Source organism: Mandrillus leucophaeus, unplaced genomic scaffold (genome assembly GCF_000951045.1).
Source record: "Mandrillus leucophaeus isolate KB7577 unplaced genomic scaffold, Mleu.le_1.0 Scaffold20, whole genome shotgun sequence".
Classification (NCBI taxonomy): domain Eukaryota; kingdom Metazoa; phylum Chordata; class Mammalia; order Primates; family Cercopithecidae; genus Mandrillus; species Mandrillus leucophaeus.
The window spans coordinates 562,148-580,488 of NW_012102032.1; the positions used below are offsets into that span (position 1 = coordinate 562,148).

Consider the following 18,341-nt stretch of genomic DNA (forward strand, 5'->3'; position numbering starts at 1 on the left):
TGTGTGTGTGTGTGTGTGTGTGTGTAGACACACACACACATAATACACAGAAGCCCATATATTCCTATAAGAAAAATACCGTTAGTGATTTTTTTAAAGCTCTTATTTACTTACCGTAAACATGATTTGCTTATAAACACTAAAAACAGACAGGCTCACAATTACCTCATAATGATCTACTCAACCTGCCCTTGCTTCTTGATCTATATTTAGCAAATGCCTGTGTCTAGTAGAGGCAGTACGTTTGAAGTTGTACTCTCTAAAGTAAATTGATAGTATTTCCTTTTCAGTTTGGCAGATAAGGTGTGTTTGAAAATTACTGTACTAAGAACATGGCAAGATTTATATCCTTGTACCAAGTTTATTAATTATCTAAGGACAGTTGGTAAATATAAAGATACTAAACATTTTTCTTTAGGGTAGCTATTTTGTATCTTGGTCCATTGAACTTGGATTTGCAAGATATGTAACTTTATTTTTCTTTAAATAAACTCTATTAGGTTTTTTTAGTACCTCCATTTGAAGAAAGGTGGAAAAATTAATCTCAATCAATTATACCGCCTCCAAAGTTACATCTAAATTCTCTAGGGTTTACAGGGTATAAAAGTATGAGGTAAGGGATTTGGGGACATTTTGCCCTAATTGCCACCACTGACATGTCCCATTTCCCCACCAGATCATTCGTCATTGATTCATATAGGTCTCTGCAGCATCCATTGTTGTTTCTCATCCAGCTCCTGTCAGTTCTCTGGACTACGTCTGTATTATTCTTGTACATGTATGAAACATTATTCTCCTCCAAGCTATGGGGAACATGATAAGGTTGTCACAGACCTGGCTGTACGGACACACTATGTGCACACCGTTTCTACTCTTGTACCATGTGGGATCTCTTGCCACTTCCCTTAACTCTGCCCAAGAATGAAGACGTAAGTTTTCACAGTCATTGGTCCCTAAAACTTTTTCTGGGATTCTGTTGTTTCCCACTCCTCTTTGTGACTGTCTTTTTTCCCCTTTCTGTCTCTGCCAATCTTGCTCCAATCTCAGGGTATCATTCCTAGTGTTTGAGTGGTTAGAAGCATGGAAACTTTGCTCTTATCATACTTTCCTTTTATCACGGTTGTAAATTCTTTTTTCCATGTGAACTGGTATGTCATTCCTTCCCAAGGCAGTAAACATAGAATGTTCTTCCTACCTGGATTGGGAGAAAATTTTTAACATAAATAAATGCAAGTGGTGGAATAAAAGGGATAGCCTTTGGCAGAGGAGCAAAAGAGAGGATAATTCTATTTAAAGAAAAAACCAAAGAAGCATTAAGTAAAGCCAAAGACACAAATAATGGTAACCCACAATTAAAAAACCAAAGAAGTGACTTGGGAAATAGTAGAAGGAGAGATGAAAAAGAAGCATTGAAAAAAATCATGCAAGATCAACAAGAATCCCCAAATAAATGGAAGTCGAAGGTTGCAGATTTACAGGAAAAGGAAAGAGTAATAAAGCTGCCCAGCCTGGGTTTGCGAAAGGGAAAGTACAGTTTCAGGGCAGGTAAACTGAATTTGGTAGTGATGATGAATGTGATGGAGAATGGTGCAGCTGAGCCAGTGAAAAGAACAAAAGAAGAAACAGAGAAGAACCTGCACCACAAGGACAGAAAACAGAAAATGGTGCCAGAGACTGGTAGTTTAGTGCACAGATTTTAAAATTCATTTTAATTAGGTTTTAAGCTGCTTTTGTTTTGGGACTTTTAAAACAAAAACCAAATTAGACCTACTATTCAGTGTCCACCTGCAAGAAAGCAAAACTTTCAGGCCAGGTGTGGTGGCTCATGCCTGTAATCTCAGCACTTTGGGAGGCTGAGGCGGGTGGATCACTTGAGGTTAGGAGTTCAAGACCAGCCTGGCCAACATGGCAAAACCCCGTCTCTACTCAAAATACAAAAATTAGCACCTGTAGTTCCAGCTACTCGGGAGGCTGAGGTGGGAGGATCGCTTGAACACAAGGTGGAGGTTGCAGTGAGCCAAGATCATGCCACTGCACTCCAGCGTGGGTGACAGAGTGAGACCCTGTGTCAAAAAAAAAAAAAGAAAGAAAGGAAACTTTTTTGTTGTTGTTGAACTTGTCTTTTTTGTTATTCACATGAGAATTTTTTTGAATGTATAGTTCTATTTGTGTAATTTCAGATCATTCAATATCAAAAGGAACATTCTTCCACGAAATTACCTTTGTAGTATGAGAATGTGTTAGTACAAACTAAGAAAATTTATGCTGTATGAAAAGAGCAAAAACTTAGTTTATTTTTATCTTTTTGTGCCCAAAGCATTTGAGAACGAATTTTAAACTAGAATATTGGCTATTGACTATGAGCCCTTCCCACAGATAATTTATCCTGTCTCCTAGGCTGGCCTTCTGTATTTACACAGGCAGCCTGGTAACAGAAAGAATTACTTGTCACAAAGCTTTTCAGTACTATATGTAGACTGACTAAAATCAAGAGACTTACTGATTTCTTTGTCCAAAAGTTTTGTGATGCTGGCAGGTCATATCTGTAAAACAAAAGCCACCTAAGGTCATTTCCAAACACTCAACCACCTTTGACTAAAACAACAACAACTACAACAAAAACTAAGAAAAGTGTTAAATACTGGTAAGCTGAACATTTTAGATCTGTCACTTTAACATATGCACGTACTGGCTTGATATGTCCCCCAACATCAGCCATGGCAAACAGAGCTTGGCTTTTCTGCTATCATGGCCATTTATACTGAAATTCGAGGTTATAGTGAAGAGTTTAGAAGGATAACAAGTGGACAAAAAGTAAATCCTATGAAAATGATAGTACCTTTCTATTTTAAATTTTCTAATAATTTATAGCTAACAATCTCATAATAACCATGCTTATTTCAGAATTTTCTTGTCTAGATTTTTGAAATGGTAATAAGTAGCTAATTATTTTCCTCCTAAGCTCTCAAATGAAAACCAGTTTTTCATATTTTTCCTTTTAAAGAATAATGTAGATTCTCCAAACTTTTACTACTGATCTATTTTAGAGGAATGGCAGTGAGTATACTCCTGTATAACACAGCTCTGAAATTCTAATGTGTAATGAAATTACCTAGGGATCTTGTTGAAATACAGATTGTCATTCAGTAGGGCTGGGTGGGTGGAGCCTGAAATTATTTATTTCTAGCAAGCTCTGCCAGGGAAGTCAATATTGATGGTCTGAGGACCACATTTGGATGAAGCAGGTTCTGGCTCGGTATACTGTTGGGACTGTTCTAAGGTATTCCATGCTACATATTGTAACTCCTAAAACCGTGTAGAGAATCCAATACTGAATATAATAGGAAGACCAACAGATTTTAATAAATATATTACATTACCAATTATGAACAGAAATATATCTAGTTGTATGGTTAACACCACAGTGCCAAGTAATGATTAATTTATTGTGAAAAAATATGTTCCCTTATTGCACTCTTCTTTCAGACTTTTCAAAATTATTTGGATTATAGTTAGCTTCTAGTTTTAAGCTTCTCCTATTTTGATGTTTGTGCTTTTATCCAATTTAGTAATAAAAATGTATCAAACATGGAAAAAATGGTGGGGCCAAGGAAGGATATTTATTTAATGTTGAAAAATATTATCCCACCAGATTTATTTTTTTATATTGCCCGTCTTCTGATGGCTTCCAAGCATGCTTAATTAGAAAACTATTTTTAGTGAAAAGAGGTGATGGAAATTCTTACAATCTCTTTAGGATTTTGGGATGCATATTTATGATACTATTTCTAGAGGTATATTTGGAATCTTTATTACTTCCCTTGGAAAGTTAATGAGGGCAGAGAGGATCTTTCTCCCTTCTCACTGTGGAAAATTCCAAACATATACAAAACTAGAAAATAATAGTATAATGAGCCTCCATGTACCTATGAGTCAGCTATGACAATGATCAACTAATGACCAATCTTGTTTTCATCTGTAATTCTACTTCCCACCTCTATCCCTGCCACTGGGTTATTTTGAAGCTAATCCCAGACGTTATAATACATTATCCCTATTTTGTTGATGGATAAACAAGTGTCCAGCCATTCTAGTGCCATTGCTTACTTAGTACAGAATCCCAAACTCCAACCACCCAGTAAATACTTATTGAGTGCTTATTCTGTGACATGTACTAGTCTAGGCTCAGCAAATATAAAACACAACATAAACTTTTGGAGAAATTCACGTTAGGTACCAGCTAGTTATGTAAGGTGTGGTTGCTCACTTCTACTTAAAAATTTCCAATTGCTTTCCATCATATTACTCGAGCTTTATTACTTAAAAAAAAAAAAAAAAAAAGAAAAAAAAAAAAAAAAAAAAAGGAAAACCCCACAGTAATCTGCTGGTCCTACCTCCTTTGCCTTACTGACTCATCTTGCACTCACAGCATGGCTTACCCCACCCAACCACAGTGGCTTCCTAACTGTTACTGATTCCCTTTATTTCTCAAAATCTTTGTACTTAACATTCCCTTTGTCACACCTTTCCTTCAGATATTTGTATAACATATTACCTCACCTCTTTAAAATCTTCTCTGCCCTCATCTGCTTTCCAGCCTCTACATATTTGTCCATATTCACATTTTTCACTAGTATTTAAGGGGTGGGAATTTCAAGGATCCTCTTGTTCTCTTCTGTAGTAAGAATTAATATAGAATTTAGTGGTGTAAAGATAACCTTTTGAAAACATCATTACTTATCAGCCTTTCAATGTGTATCAATTATTTCCAAAAGAATGCTGAAATAATAGATATTGTGGTATTCTTTTCTTCTTGATATCATTTATCATCACAAGAATGTAGGTGTATGCTTTTGTGATCATTTGTGTTTTGTACAAATGCCACCATGCCTGTTGGCTGTAAAACTATGATTTTGAAGAACTAGCAGCTAAAAGTTTTGACTACTGCAGATCTTACACTTTAATACTATGTATGCCTCTGTTGAGTAATTCACTGAATTAGCATTTCTCCTCTTGCAGCAAGTTAAGATAAGCTTTTTGTGAGTCTGTGTCTTTTAAAATCTTGCCCTAGGTTATGCTTTGTCTACTTGATTTGTATCTGTTTCACTAAGATACAGTTTTTCAAAATACTACCTTGTTCTAGCAAGAACTCAATGAGGTTGGCATTCTCTTTCACTGCTTGGGTAAGTGTATAACTCTGGGAATACATATTAAGAAATTTGTATATTTACATCCTCTGATTTCATATGGAGGAATCTAACTCGAGGAACTTTTTGTGTGTTGATGTGTATATATAAATGTCTCTGGGTGGTGGAAATTATGAAGGTTGTTTTCAGCTTCTCATTCTTCTCTATTTCTTCTACACTTCTTTAATGATCGTCTCTTACTTTCTTACTTTTCTTCCTACTTACCTCCCCTGTTTTTCTCTATTCCTCCCAGTACTTCATTGCTTGATTTCTCTGGGTATTAAAATGGTAGGCCAGGCATGGTAGTTCATGCCTATAATCCCAGCACTCTGAGAGCCAAAGCCAGAGGATCACTTGAGGCCAGGAGTTTGACACCAGCCTGGTCAACATTGTGAGATCCTGTCTCTACAAAAAAGAAAATTTTGGACAGGCATGGTAGCTCACGCCTGTAGTCTCAGCTACTTATTAGACTAAGGTGAGAAGATGGTTTGAGCCCAGAAGTTTGAGGTTACAGTGAGCTATGATCATGCCACTGCACTCCAGCCTGGGTGACATAGCAAGATCCTATCTCTTAAGAAAAAAAAAAAAAAGATTAAATAAAATCATGTATGAGGTTGGGGGGTTATATGGGAAATATCTGTATCTTTAGCTCTACTTTGCTGTGAACCTAAAAGTGCTGTTAAAAAAAAAAAAGAAAAGAAAAGAAAAAAATACCTTTAGAGATATAGAGACAGAGTGGGTGAGTCGTAGCTTCCAAAGAAGAGACTAAGATTTTGAGGAGATAATGTCTGGTTCATATTAGGAACTCAGTAAATGTTTTTGAGTCATTGTATTGTTTTACTAAGCAAATGTTCCTATTTGAGTGAAAAAGTAGGCTGTTTATAATTTGACTATGTCATACCACTTAAGAATCATGAAAACTACCCAGGTATCTAAGAAAGATGATGTATTTCTCTGGATAAATGATTTTTTTCAGGACTGAAAGCATTTTTTCAATTAAATGTGCATTTTTTATGCCTAGCATTTATATGAAGCTACTAAATAAACTCTTTTAAAGAATCCTAATATCATCCCCCAATGAACAGATTTGTCGCTGCTCTTCAGTGTACTTTTGCTATTAGCATGTAATTAGTTGTTTATTTCTTTTATTGCAAGAAGATGTCATTATGAAATTCCTGTAGATTTTTTTAAAGTATCTTATTCCTAAGAACTTCATTCTTACTTGTTCAATAATTGTTTGAATTGCCTCTGTGCTTTAAAGTATTATATTTTATCTTATAGATTACCATAGTATCCAAAATGGTTGTGCCCATGTCTGTTTTTCCACTGCATGGAATAAAGTGGTTTAAATCTATTTTCTTTCTCCTTTAGTGGTTCCCCCTGGAAGTCCTGGGCCCATTACTCGACATGGGTCTTATGACAGTTTAGCTTCTGACCATAGTGGACAGGAAGATGAAGAATGGCTTTCCCAGGTAAAACTCTGAAATATTGAGAGTATTAAAGTAAAATAAAACAAATTTACTGTTTTTATTCTTTTTCTTAGAGGTAAATGGGGAGAATTGGTAACTCTTTGTTGGATTATCAAGAATTAGTTGTCTTTCCATATTACAAATTACTCCACAAATACTGCTGCAGGTGTACATACACATATTACATATACATGATACATATTTGTGTGTGTGTATGTATATATATGTTAGCTTCCATACACATGACATAAAATCTATGTATTTTTCACACAATCCAATCCATTTAAAGCCTTAGGGCCTTGAAAGTAATTAATTAATTTTTGAGGCAGAGTCTTGCTCTGTCACCCAGGCTGGAGTACAGTGACATGACCTTGGCTCACTGCAACCTCTACTTCCTGGTTTCAAGTGATTTTTGTGCCTCAGCTTCTTGAGTAGCTGGGATTACAGGCATGTGCCACCCTGCCTGGCTAGTTTTTGTATTTTTAGTAGAGACAGGGTTTCGCCATGTTGGCCAGGTTGGTCTTGAACTCCTGACTTCAAGTAATCCACCCATCTTGGCCTGCGAAAGTGCTGGGATTATAGGCGTGAGCCACTGTGACCAGCTAGGACTTTGGAATTTAAATAGGCTCTTTGGAGCACATTTTCATCAGGTTTAAAATAAAAGTTGACCTTGATGAAACAGTGAAGCCACTCAACAATCTTTGGGATTTGTTTTGTGGAGCCAGCATTTTCCGAAGATTGAGTTCATACTTTCACTATTGGAAATATAACAGTCTACCCTACAGAAGTTCTGATGGTGCCCTCTGGGTTTCCTTTCCTAAGCCCATGTGATGCTGCTTTTAGTGGTCTCTAAACCAGCCCTACAACATTGCTGGGACTGCAGGCATGCATCACCATGCTGGCTAATTTGTTTGTTTGTTTTTTAATGTAGAGATAGGATCTCCCTCTGTTGCTTAGACTGATCTTGAACTCCGAGGCTCAAGCAATCCTCCTGTGTTGGCCTCCCAAAGTGCTGGGATTACAGGCAAGAGCCACCATGCCCAGTCTCCAGCAGCTTCACTGACCATCCCTCCCCTTGCCAGGTGAAGCTGTCTTCATCTCAAGGACTTTGAAATAAAAGATACTTGGGCAGATTTCAAAATGATGGGATTACAAATGACTTTGTTAAAAATGCTGTTATGTCTTCCTCAAGTCTGACATCATTTTGTGAAGCTAATGACCTATCTCAGATTACCAATCTGGCAGCTTTTCATCAGACAGGTGCCTCAGAAAATGTGGAGGCCATTTGTAGTTTCATTTCTTTCTCAAGGAGTCTCAAGGAGGGTAGCCTGAAAACTAAAGTCTGGAAAATCAAAAGTAAAGTAAACTGGAAAATCAAACAGTGTCTAGGTAACATGTATTTATTTCATCACACCAAAAATATTCACAGGAAGTTTTTCAGTTCCTGGCATGTGGTGGTCCATCCTTTCTTAATGATAGGAAGATAAAGTAAACCCAAAATGCGTGTGTTTTTTCCAGAATCAAAATGTCCAAGGAATGCTGGCAGAGAAACCACTGTCCTTCACTTCAACTTTTCAATTAGGAAAAGGGGTAATGTGTGCTGTCAGTGTGAAAGTATATACAATATGTTTGTCCGGCACACAGCAGGAGAGTGAATAGGAACATCTGGCCATCGCCTCGGTGAAATTGCACAGGCATCTGTTTACCTCTCGGCTCTGTGACACTGATGGTTTTGAGCTTAAAATACACAGAATGCTTTATCTGTGGCCTAATTTACATTGCTGAATACAACTACTTGAATCAGAAATCACTGTCCTCAATCTGAGCATTTTTCTCCCTGTGATTAGTGGGAATGTGAATATTGTTCCAAAGACCATGATGCTTCTGCCCTTTTGGACTCACAAACACAGGGCTACACTCTGTGAACCTTTTCAGTTATGTTTTGTTAAGAATTAATCACCAGAATCAGAGAAATGTGATTAAACATAAAAGAACTCAGGACAAAAATAAGGCACGTGGGAAGTCAATTACATTGACTTGCACAGGCGTGGATGTACCAATGACAAGACATTTAAACTAATTTGCATATTTAGTTTCTCATTCGAGTTGATTATTTGTTTAAAAAAAAAAACATGTAATATATATATTTTCAGGTTTTTCCAAGTGTTTTCTACCCACTTCTTTGACTTTATAATGTTTAATAAAATATTGGCAACATTCCCTACGCCCTCCATTGAGCATTAAATTCATAAAGCATTTTGGTATTTCTGTTTTGTAGCACATAAAATGCCTGTGTTGATATTTGTGGCAGTTGAGAAAACACACTAATTAATGGTATTTGGAAGACAAAAATCTAGTTTGAGAGAAAGTATAAAATAATTTTTTCATTTAAAAGTGGATTGGAGTAATATTAGGGCAGTATAGTAAATATTATAATATTTTATTGTGGAAAGAAAGTGGCTTTGGGCATTAAAATTATTTCAGACCTTTACTTTTCCTTGCATAGTTCAAGAACAACTTCACATTTGTCATAAGCTTGATCCTCAGTGAAGGAATTACTTTTAATCTGTGGATTAATAGGTGTAGTATTCAGTGCATGCCCACAACATGGTAAGTACTGTCTAGAGTGAACGAAAAGGTAGACCCTAGGGAGCTGACACTAGTTATATGAGGCAAGAAACTGATCCTTTTACTTTCATGTGATTTTTGTGTTGTATATGTGTGTGAGGTGTGCTTGTGTGTCTGTGTATGTATATGTACACAAAGTGTATTTTTTGGTTTTGTTGATGAAAAGCAGTAGAGGGATATTTTGAATGTCTGCAGCTGTGACTATCATCACCGTTTAATTATGGGTGCCCTATCCCTTTCCCACTTTAACATGGGCTTCTTGAAGAATGCGGGTGTTGAGAGGAAGAATGGGGGATTGTGAAGTCTCTCAAATCAGGATCACAAACCATTTAAATCATCATTGCTACTCTGTTCCAGGTTGAAATTGTAACACACACTGGACCCCACAGACGTCTGTGGATGGGTCCACAGTTCCAGTTCAAAACCATCCATCCCTCAGGCCAAACCACAGTCATCTCATCCAGTTCATCTGTGTTGCAGTCTCATGGTCCGAGTGACACGCCGCAGCCTCTTTTGGATTTTGATACAGATGATCTTGATCTCAACAGTCTCAGGTAGGAAATGAGAACTAGGGAGTGATTTGAATGAAAGGATTAATGTGTTCATGTGGAATGAGCATCATATGTAATATTTAGGTTTCCCTTTTGAGGGGACTACATGTACTGTTGCATGTAATTCACTGTCATTACTTGGGATTGTATGTAGGGTCTCATGTGGGATCACATTACATGCAATAAATACTTGTTTTTCAGATTATATTCTCCCTAAACCTAATACTCACTGCACTTTTCAAGCAATTCCACCTTTTGATGCTTTGCTTATATTTCTAACTACTTGAATCTGATTATGTATTCTTTTCCTAATCTTTCTGAAGTTGGCACCACCTTTCAATTAAATTTCATCTGTGATTTTAATCTAATCCTGTATCTCTCTTCTTTTAGATTATATAAAGTTTTTGGATGGAAAAACGTTGGTATACATTCAGCTATAGTTTATCATTTATATTTTTATAATACATGTTCTCTCATCCTTATTTTTAGGAATCCTAGTACAGGTGTACAAATTATACTTTTTATTATTAGCTTATTTTTTTATTGCAACTCAGACAGTTTTGACTTGCAGTCTCAAGTTTGCTTAGCAGTTTGTTATACCAAGACTTGATACATTAGGGTGCAACAGATAATGAAGGACTCAGTGTAATGTAATATAATCTCCCTTTTCTTGTCTTCTCTTTAAAACAAACAACCCCATCACAAAGTGGGCAAAGAATATGAACAAACACTTCTCAAAAGAAGACATTCATACAGCCAACAGACATATGAAAAAATGCTCATCATCACTCGCCATCAGAGAAATGCAAATCAAAACCATAATGAGATACCATCTCACACCAGTTAGAATGACAATCATTAAAAAATCAGGAAACAACAGGTGCTGGAAAGGATGTGGAGAAATAGGAACACTTTTACACTGTTGGTGGAACTGTAAACTAGTTCAACCATTGTGAAAAACAGTGTGGCGATTCCTCAAGGATCTAGAACTAGAAATACCATTTGACCCAGCCATCCCATTACTGGGTATATACACAAAGGATTATAAATCAGGCTGCTACAAAGACACATGCACACACATGTTTATTGCGGCACTATTCACAATAGCAAAGACGTGGAATCAACCCAAATGTCCATCAGTGACAGACTGGATTAAGAAAATGTGGCACATATACACCATGGAATACTATGCAGCCATAAAAAAGGATGAGTTTGTGTCCTTTGTAGGGACATGGATGGAAGTGGAAACCATCGTTCTTAGCAAACTATTGCAAGAACAGAAAACCAAACACCGCATGTTCTCACTCATAGGTGGGAATTAATCAATGAGATCACTTGGACACAGGAAGGGGGACATCACACACCAGGGCCTATTGTGGGTTGGGGGAAGTGGGGAGGGATAGCATTAGGAGATATACCTAATGTAAATGACAAGTTAATGGGTGCAGCACACCAACATGGCACATGTATACATATGTAACAAACCTGCACGTTGTGCACATGTACCCTAGAACTTAAAGTATAATTAAAAAAAAAAAAAAAAAAGAAAGAAAAGAAAAGAAAAAAACTTGTTTCTTCTACTGTAGCCTTGACAGCTTTTCAATATTTAAAAGCATTTTAAAGTAAGATTGGTGGTTAAACTAAAAGTGATTTTTGACACAATAAAACATAAACCAATATATTCCAAGTAAAAAAAACCCAAAAATTCTATAGTGTATCTTGAATATAAAACAACCCTCTGACCTTTTTCTTGCACACCTTTTAAAAAATAGTGAGAAAATATGTTCCAGTTACATAGTGGAAATATGTTTTTGTCTTCTCTTTGTCAGTATCAATAAAAAATTGTATAACAAAATGAAAACTTTTGCAAACTTGGATTATGCCTGATGTATCTGTTTAGAAAATATGACACATATTTACTGAGTACCTGCCAGGAGGTGCCAGGAGATATACCTAGAGTACAGCCAGCTGCCTACTTGGGTCTGAATTGCAGCTCTTCATCTCACTCGCTAATCCTGCTCTCACCCCTATTCTTTCTCAGCTCTTTATTTCATTTTTTTTTATTTTATTTTTTGAGACGGAGTCTCGCTGTGTCACCCAGGCTGGAGTGCAGTGGTGTGATCTCAGCTCACTGCAACCTCTGTCTCCTGGGTTCAAGCAATTCTCCTGCCTCAGCCTCCTGAGTAGCTGGGGTGACAGGCGCCCGCCACCAGACCCAGCAACTTTTTGTATTATTAGTAGAGCCGAGGTTTCAACATGTTGGCCAGGCTGGTCTCGAACTCGTGACCTCAAGTGATCCTCCCGCCTTGGACTCCCAAAGTGCTGGGATTATAGGCGTGAGTATTTGTGTGTGTTTGTGTGACTGAGTCCCACTCTGTCACCCGGGCTGGAGTGCTGTGGTATGATCTCAGTTCACTGCAACGTCTGCCTGCTGGATTCAAGCAATTCTCCTACCCCAGCCTCCTGAGTAACTGGTATCACAGGTACGCGGCACCACGCCTGGCTGGTTTTTGTGTTTCTAGTAGAGATGGAGTTTCACTGTGTTGGCCAGGCTGGTCTTGAACTCCTAACCTCAGGTGATCTGCCCGCCTCTGCCTCCCAAAGTGTGGGGATAACAGGCGTGAGCCACTGCGCCTGGCCCCATCTCTTTAAATGACTCCACAAACTACCTACTCAAGACAGAATCTAGAGGTTATCCTTGAAATCTCTCCTTTCACACATGCCGCATCTAATTCTTCACCAACTTATATCATTTATATTCAGAATACATCTAGAAACCTTCCACTCCTCTCCATTCCGAATGCCAGCACCCCAGCAACATCTCACAGACTCCTAACTGCTGTCTCTTTTTACATTTTTGCTTTCCCCTGACTGATGTATCTTCTTAAAAAAATGATTTGGTCAGGGCACAGTGGTTCACGCCTGTAATTCTAGCACTTTGGGAGGCCGAGGAGCAGGGATCACGAGGTCAGGAGTTCGAGACCAGCCTGGCCAGCACGGTGAAATCCCATCTCTGTTAAAAAAGTACAAAAAATTAGCCGAGCATGGTAGCGCGCACCTGTGATCCCAGCTACTCGGGAGGCTGTGGCAGGAGAATTGCTTGAACCCAGGAGGCAGAAGTTGCAGTGAGCCGAGATTGTGCCACTGTACTCTAGCCTGGGTAACAGAGTGAGACTCCGTCTCAAAACAAAAAACAAACAAACAAACAAACAAAAGAATGATTCATAAAGAAGAATGTATCTCCTTTCAATACCTTGTTTAGAATTTTTCATTTGTTTAGTCTGCTTTGTATTTTGTTTTTTTCTTCTCTACATTTTTGTTTTTTTGTTCCAGCATGATTCCTCCAGCTTTCTAAAAGTGACATTTTTTGACCACGATGTCAGGTAATAATGACAGAATACAGTGAGAGTGTAAGACCAATTTTCAGTGATGCTAATGATCAAATATGGTCTAGATAACGATCTCAAGCCATGGTCAGGGAGTCAATTCTTTTCAGTCCTCAACTTAGTGATTCAGTGTACTCGTGTTTACAGCAGTCATTTGGTTGTTTAAATGTTAATAATAAAGCATTTAAAATAAGTAACCCAATTTATTCTCTTAAACAACTATGTAACACATTTAGTTTTTTTGCTAAACGGTGCGCAAGACACTGTCTCGTTTTTTTCTGGTGATTGACCAGCTGCTATTTATAAAACCCTGCGCTTTTTCTTAGGTGGTCTTTGCCCCATTGTTTAGTGGCCTCCTCCAGCTGTCTTTGTTACTCTTTTCCTCAGGTATAGTCCTTCTATTAAGACAGTTCTAACTCGCTTCTTTTAAAAGTAGATATAGCTACTTTTCCAAGTCCTTAAGAATCTTCCTCAGAGACTTGCCTTTTGTTAATAATACTGAATAACTCCCCACATTTTGTTTAACACTGAATGACTTTAAATTGTTTATGTTTGATTAGAATATTAACCTGTTTACTGGACACATATAACCTTTAGAAACCTTTATACTGAGCAACAGGTTTATAAGTTTCTATTAACTGCATTTGTAATTTATATTTTAAACTTTCAGCAGGTAAGCTTGGTTGGGACCTTGGCTAAGACCCTACAGCAGTTTTTATGGGAAATTTAGATTTAACTCACATCAATTTTAAGTCCTTTTTAGTACCACCATTTTCCACCCAGCATTCAATTAGAAACCCGACTATTGAGATTCTCCTCATTCTCGTTTATGATCACTCTAGCCCAACTTCTTTTCTCTCATCTAATTTCTACTCGTCTGTGCATGGTGGCCTATGACCGACCATTGGCTTTACTTTCTCTTTTAAATTGTGAAGTCTTTATTTAGATTTTTGGGGGCTCACCTGATCCTTAACACCTAGTACACTGTCCTGTACCCCATAGGGTATCAATAATAATATGTAGTGCAGTGATAATCTTCCTCCCTGCCCCCTAACCAAAATAGGAAACAGGCGGGCATAGTGTCGACTCTCATCCATAAGGGAATCAGGCAAGCTCCCTACCCAGAGCAGGTGTTTAAAAAGAATGGGCAATGAAATATTTGCTAACAGATCTGAGAAACATATAATGTAAAAGATGTTGAGTATCCAAAGCCTCTGTTTCCACTTAAGATGAAGCTCCTCAGAAATTGGTTACTATTTATTTTATTTTATTTAACTGAGATATAATTCACATAATATGAAATTCTCTGGTTTTAAAGTGTACAATTCAGTGGGTTTTAGTATATTCACTATGTTTGGCATCCATCCCACTAATTTCAGAACGTTTCCATCATCCCAATCAGTTTTTCTCTTTTTTTATGAAGAAAGTTCAAACATGTCTAAAATAAAAAGAAAACTAGAATAAGCCCCCATGTATCTGTTATCCAGCTTCAGCTATCAACTCATGGCCAATGTTGCTTCATCTGTAGCCTCATTCACTCCCTGCCTCCAACTCTGGATTATTCAGAAACCCCAATATAAATTGACTAACTATAGGAAATGTATTAGCCCACATAGGAAGTTGTTTAGACTAGAAGGGGGCATAACTTTGAATGAACTGACCATATCTAAGAGGCTAGCTTTTTGTTGCTCTCAAGAACAAGGAAACTTCTTTTCCAGACACTTTAAATAAATTTCTCTTTTCTAACTGGCCCACATTAGCTTAGGCTTACCTATCTCCTAACTAACCACTGCCAAGACATGAGATTACCATGATTGGCTTAGAAAAATTAGCTGGGATGGAATGAATATTGGGTAGTTCTACATAGCAGTGATCAATATTTGTTAATCAGTATTTTCACCTTCCAGTACTAGATCATCCTATACCTCCCTCCTTTTTTTTCTTTCTCACAACAAATGCATGCATTTCGTAACTAGTTTGCAGTACACACTTGGCATTTCAGGCTTCTGTCATCTGTCCCACGTTTCTTATCAACTTTTTATCTTCCACCAATAGCCTTTATGAACTCTATACTTCAGCCAAATCATGCACTTCAAGATGCCCTGAATCTATCGTATTCAATCACTAACCTAAGTTTCTGCATGTTGCAGTCCTGTGCTTAAAGGGCATTTCTTGCTCCTCTTCATTATGCATATATACTGTTACTATATCCAGACCTAATCCCTGTTCCAGCTCTACAATATCTCTCTCTGATGTGGACCCTGCATGTCTTCCCCCATCTCCTCAATCTGAGCTTCTATTATTTATGTCATTCATATTTACACTTTAGTTTTATTTTGCATTGTCATGAATGTTCATGTGCTATGTCATATATATACACATTGGTCTGTATTTTATGTTTTGTTCCTACTTGTTCCCAGAGTAATGCCTACATGCAATTAATATTCAGTAAATACAGTATGAATGAATTACCAGAATGCATACATACATTGTTGTAATAAGTTTTTGTTTCACTGAGTTGCCTGGGACTTTCAGATCTTTTAATCTTCTAGATACTTTTATGTTAATAGTGTTTATTCTAATGCAGCTAGAAAGAACACCTGGCATTTGGCATTTATATGTTTATTATTATTATTATTTTTTTTTTTCCTGAGACGGAGTCTCACTCTGTCACCCAGGCTGGAGTGCAGTGGTACAATCTCGGCTTACTGAAACCTCTGCCTCCTGGGTTCAAGCAGTTCTCCTGCCTCAGCCTTCTGAGTAGCTGGGACTATAGGTGCATGCTACCACGCCCGGCTAATTTTTGCATTTTTGGTAGATATGGGGCTTCACTGTGTTATCCTGGATGGATGTTTATTGTTCTTAAGCAGCTTTAAATCGTATGTGGTAATTTGCACATTTACTGAGGTTCTAATTGATTCTTGTATGCTAGTTGGTAATTTTATAAAGGTAGCTCAGTTAGTAGTGACCCACCCCAGCCACAGTACATCTTTGTTATCCTATGCTTACTGTCAGATATAAAGTAACTTTCATAAAGGATTTTAATGGAGCATCTCAAAATTTTGAATTACATATTGCTGCCTTTTATGGAACACATTAATAGCTATGGTGCTATTAGTGAATTTCAGGATCCTCAAAACTCTTCGTATGTGTCCCTTGGAAATTCCAAAGGTTTCAGTATAAACATTTTCAGTGTTTCATTTCCTCTCTATTCTACTTATTGTATCCCTTTGAATTAATGTCAGCTTTTCAGTCCCTTCCTTAAAAATCTATGGAATAACACACAAAGATAAGTTAGAAGGGGTCTGGCGTGTAGAGAATGTTTGTAGTGCTTTATCCTTGGGCAGCAATTAGGGACTGCCGCTCCCCTGTTTGTCTTGTTTTAGAATGGATGGTTCTTTAATGAATTGTGCTACTCCAGCATTCCTGATTTAAGGTCTGTTGCAGCAAGTGACAGTTTTGATCCAGTAACATATGTGAATTAAATTAAATTGCATTGCAGGATCCAGCCAGTCCGCTCTGACCCAGTCAGCATGCCAGGGTCATCCCGTCCAGTCTCTGATCGAAGGGGAGTTTCCACAGTGATTGATGCTGCCTCAGGTAGAAAACCACCTCTGAAATGTTTATTGGGCAGTCCTGTGCATTTTTAACTAATTTTCTCGCACAATGTAGAGATGACATTTATTTGCTTTCTTCTTTGTTTTTTTGTTTTGTGGTGTGTGTGTGTTTTAATACAGTACTATGCCTATATTTGTTGCTGAACAATGCCATGCTTTTACCCATTCCTAAGGTTGGTGAATGATGCCGTGGAGTTGGCACTTGATTAAATGTAACGAATATAGTATTGAAGGCTACAGGGTTGATGACTGTTTTGCCTTTGATCACTGAAATGTGGAGAAGCAACCTTGACAGAGAACGTAAATACAATATATGGATTAAATTTACTCAACCTGTTGAGTATCAAAGTGCCTAATCTGTGGAAGTAGAGAAGAGTCCAAATGCTATAGCTTGAATGATTTTATTATGAAAAGCATCAAGTTTAGAAATTCATTTACTTAACTCTGGCCTATCACAGTTATTAATTTCCTATCCTTGGAAACAAGCTATGAATATATATCATTAGTACGGAGGAGATCTTTGCCTTTATATGTGATGATTGCTCTATTAGTATTATAAAACTGTTTTCAGCCAGGCCTACTAAATGGTAGAAGTGTCTGTAGTAATATATTTTCTCGTCTCTAAGTCAAGTGATAAAATAAGGACAGTGATGCCTTGCTTTGTCATGCAGCTGGGGAGCATCTGAAGACAGCGCATGGCAGGATTTTGTCCAAAAATTCTCTCTCAAGTAGAATTATTAAATACTCTGCATTAGTCAAACAGTTGAGTCAGAGAGGATTTTAATCTATAGCGATTTCAAAATCCCTAGAGACTGCTGATTTGATTGAGGCTTAAACTGTGAAAGAAAATGGAAACAAACACGAAACTGATTTGTGAAGGTCACTTTAAAAAGACCAAAGCTTCTGTCTGTGGATGTATTTTTAAGTGTCAAAGCTAATGAGTTTTATACATATTCTTAGCTTTCTGATTTTTTGGTTAGTGGATTGTACCTTGCATCTTGCTGAATGCCCCATCTAGGGCTATGCTGTCATTTTTAATGTAGACTATTACTTTAGAGGACTCATGCTTGTTCCTACTGCTTTAACTTGGCAACCATGGTTGTCCCCTGGAAATGAGCATGGAAATGTGTAGAGTCGCTGTCATTGCTTCCCTGCATTGAATGAGATATCGAGATAGGGAACTTAAACAATAAATCTTTTTTATAGTCACATTCTGAGAATGCTAGACTTTGTGCCCATTTGGAATGATATTTACAATTTTGAACCCTGGAAATGTTACATATTTTAACCTGAAGTATTTCATTCAAGATTACAAGAGTAGTTCTTGATTGGGCTTTTTAGACCTTCTTAAACTACCAGATTACTGATGTTTTATTGTCGAGTGACTAGCTACTAGGAACACATGCTGCCAAAGCAGTTACCTTGTGTTATTAAAAGTAGACATATTCAATACTAGATTCTGAGTAGCACTCCATATATATATATAAATATATATATATATATA

At 37.3% G+C, this 18,341-nt stretch overlaps 1 protein-coding gene across 4 annotated transcripts in view; it reads left to right on the forward strand.

Annotated features, from left to right (window-relative positions):
- Positions 1-18,341, forward strand: part of BCAS3 (breast carcinoma amplified sequence 3) — a 764,111-nt gene that overhangs the window by 397,087 nt on the left and 348,683 nt on the right. For all 4 annotated transcript variants that reach the window (XM_011979152.1, XM_011979154.1, XM_011979151.1 and 1 more), the window contains 3 exons: positions 6,558-6,658; positions 9,641-9,837; positions 16,723-16,820. In XM_011979152.1, the coding sequence (XP_011834542.1) occupies positions 6,558-6,658; positions 9,641-9,837; positions 16,723-16,820 (396 nt within the window). The remainder of the gene's footprint in view (positions 1-6,557; positions 6,659-9,640; positions 9,838-16,722; positions 16,821-18,341) is intronic.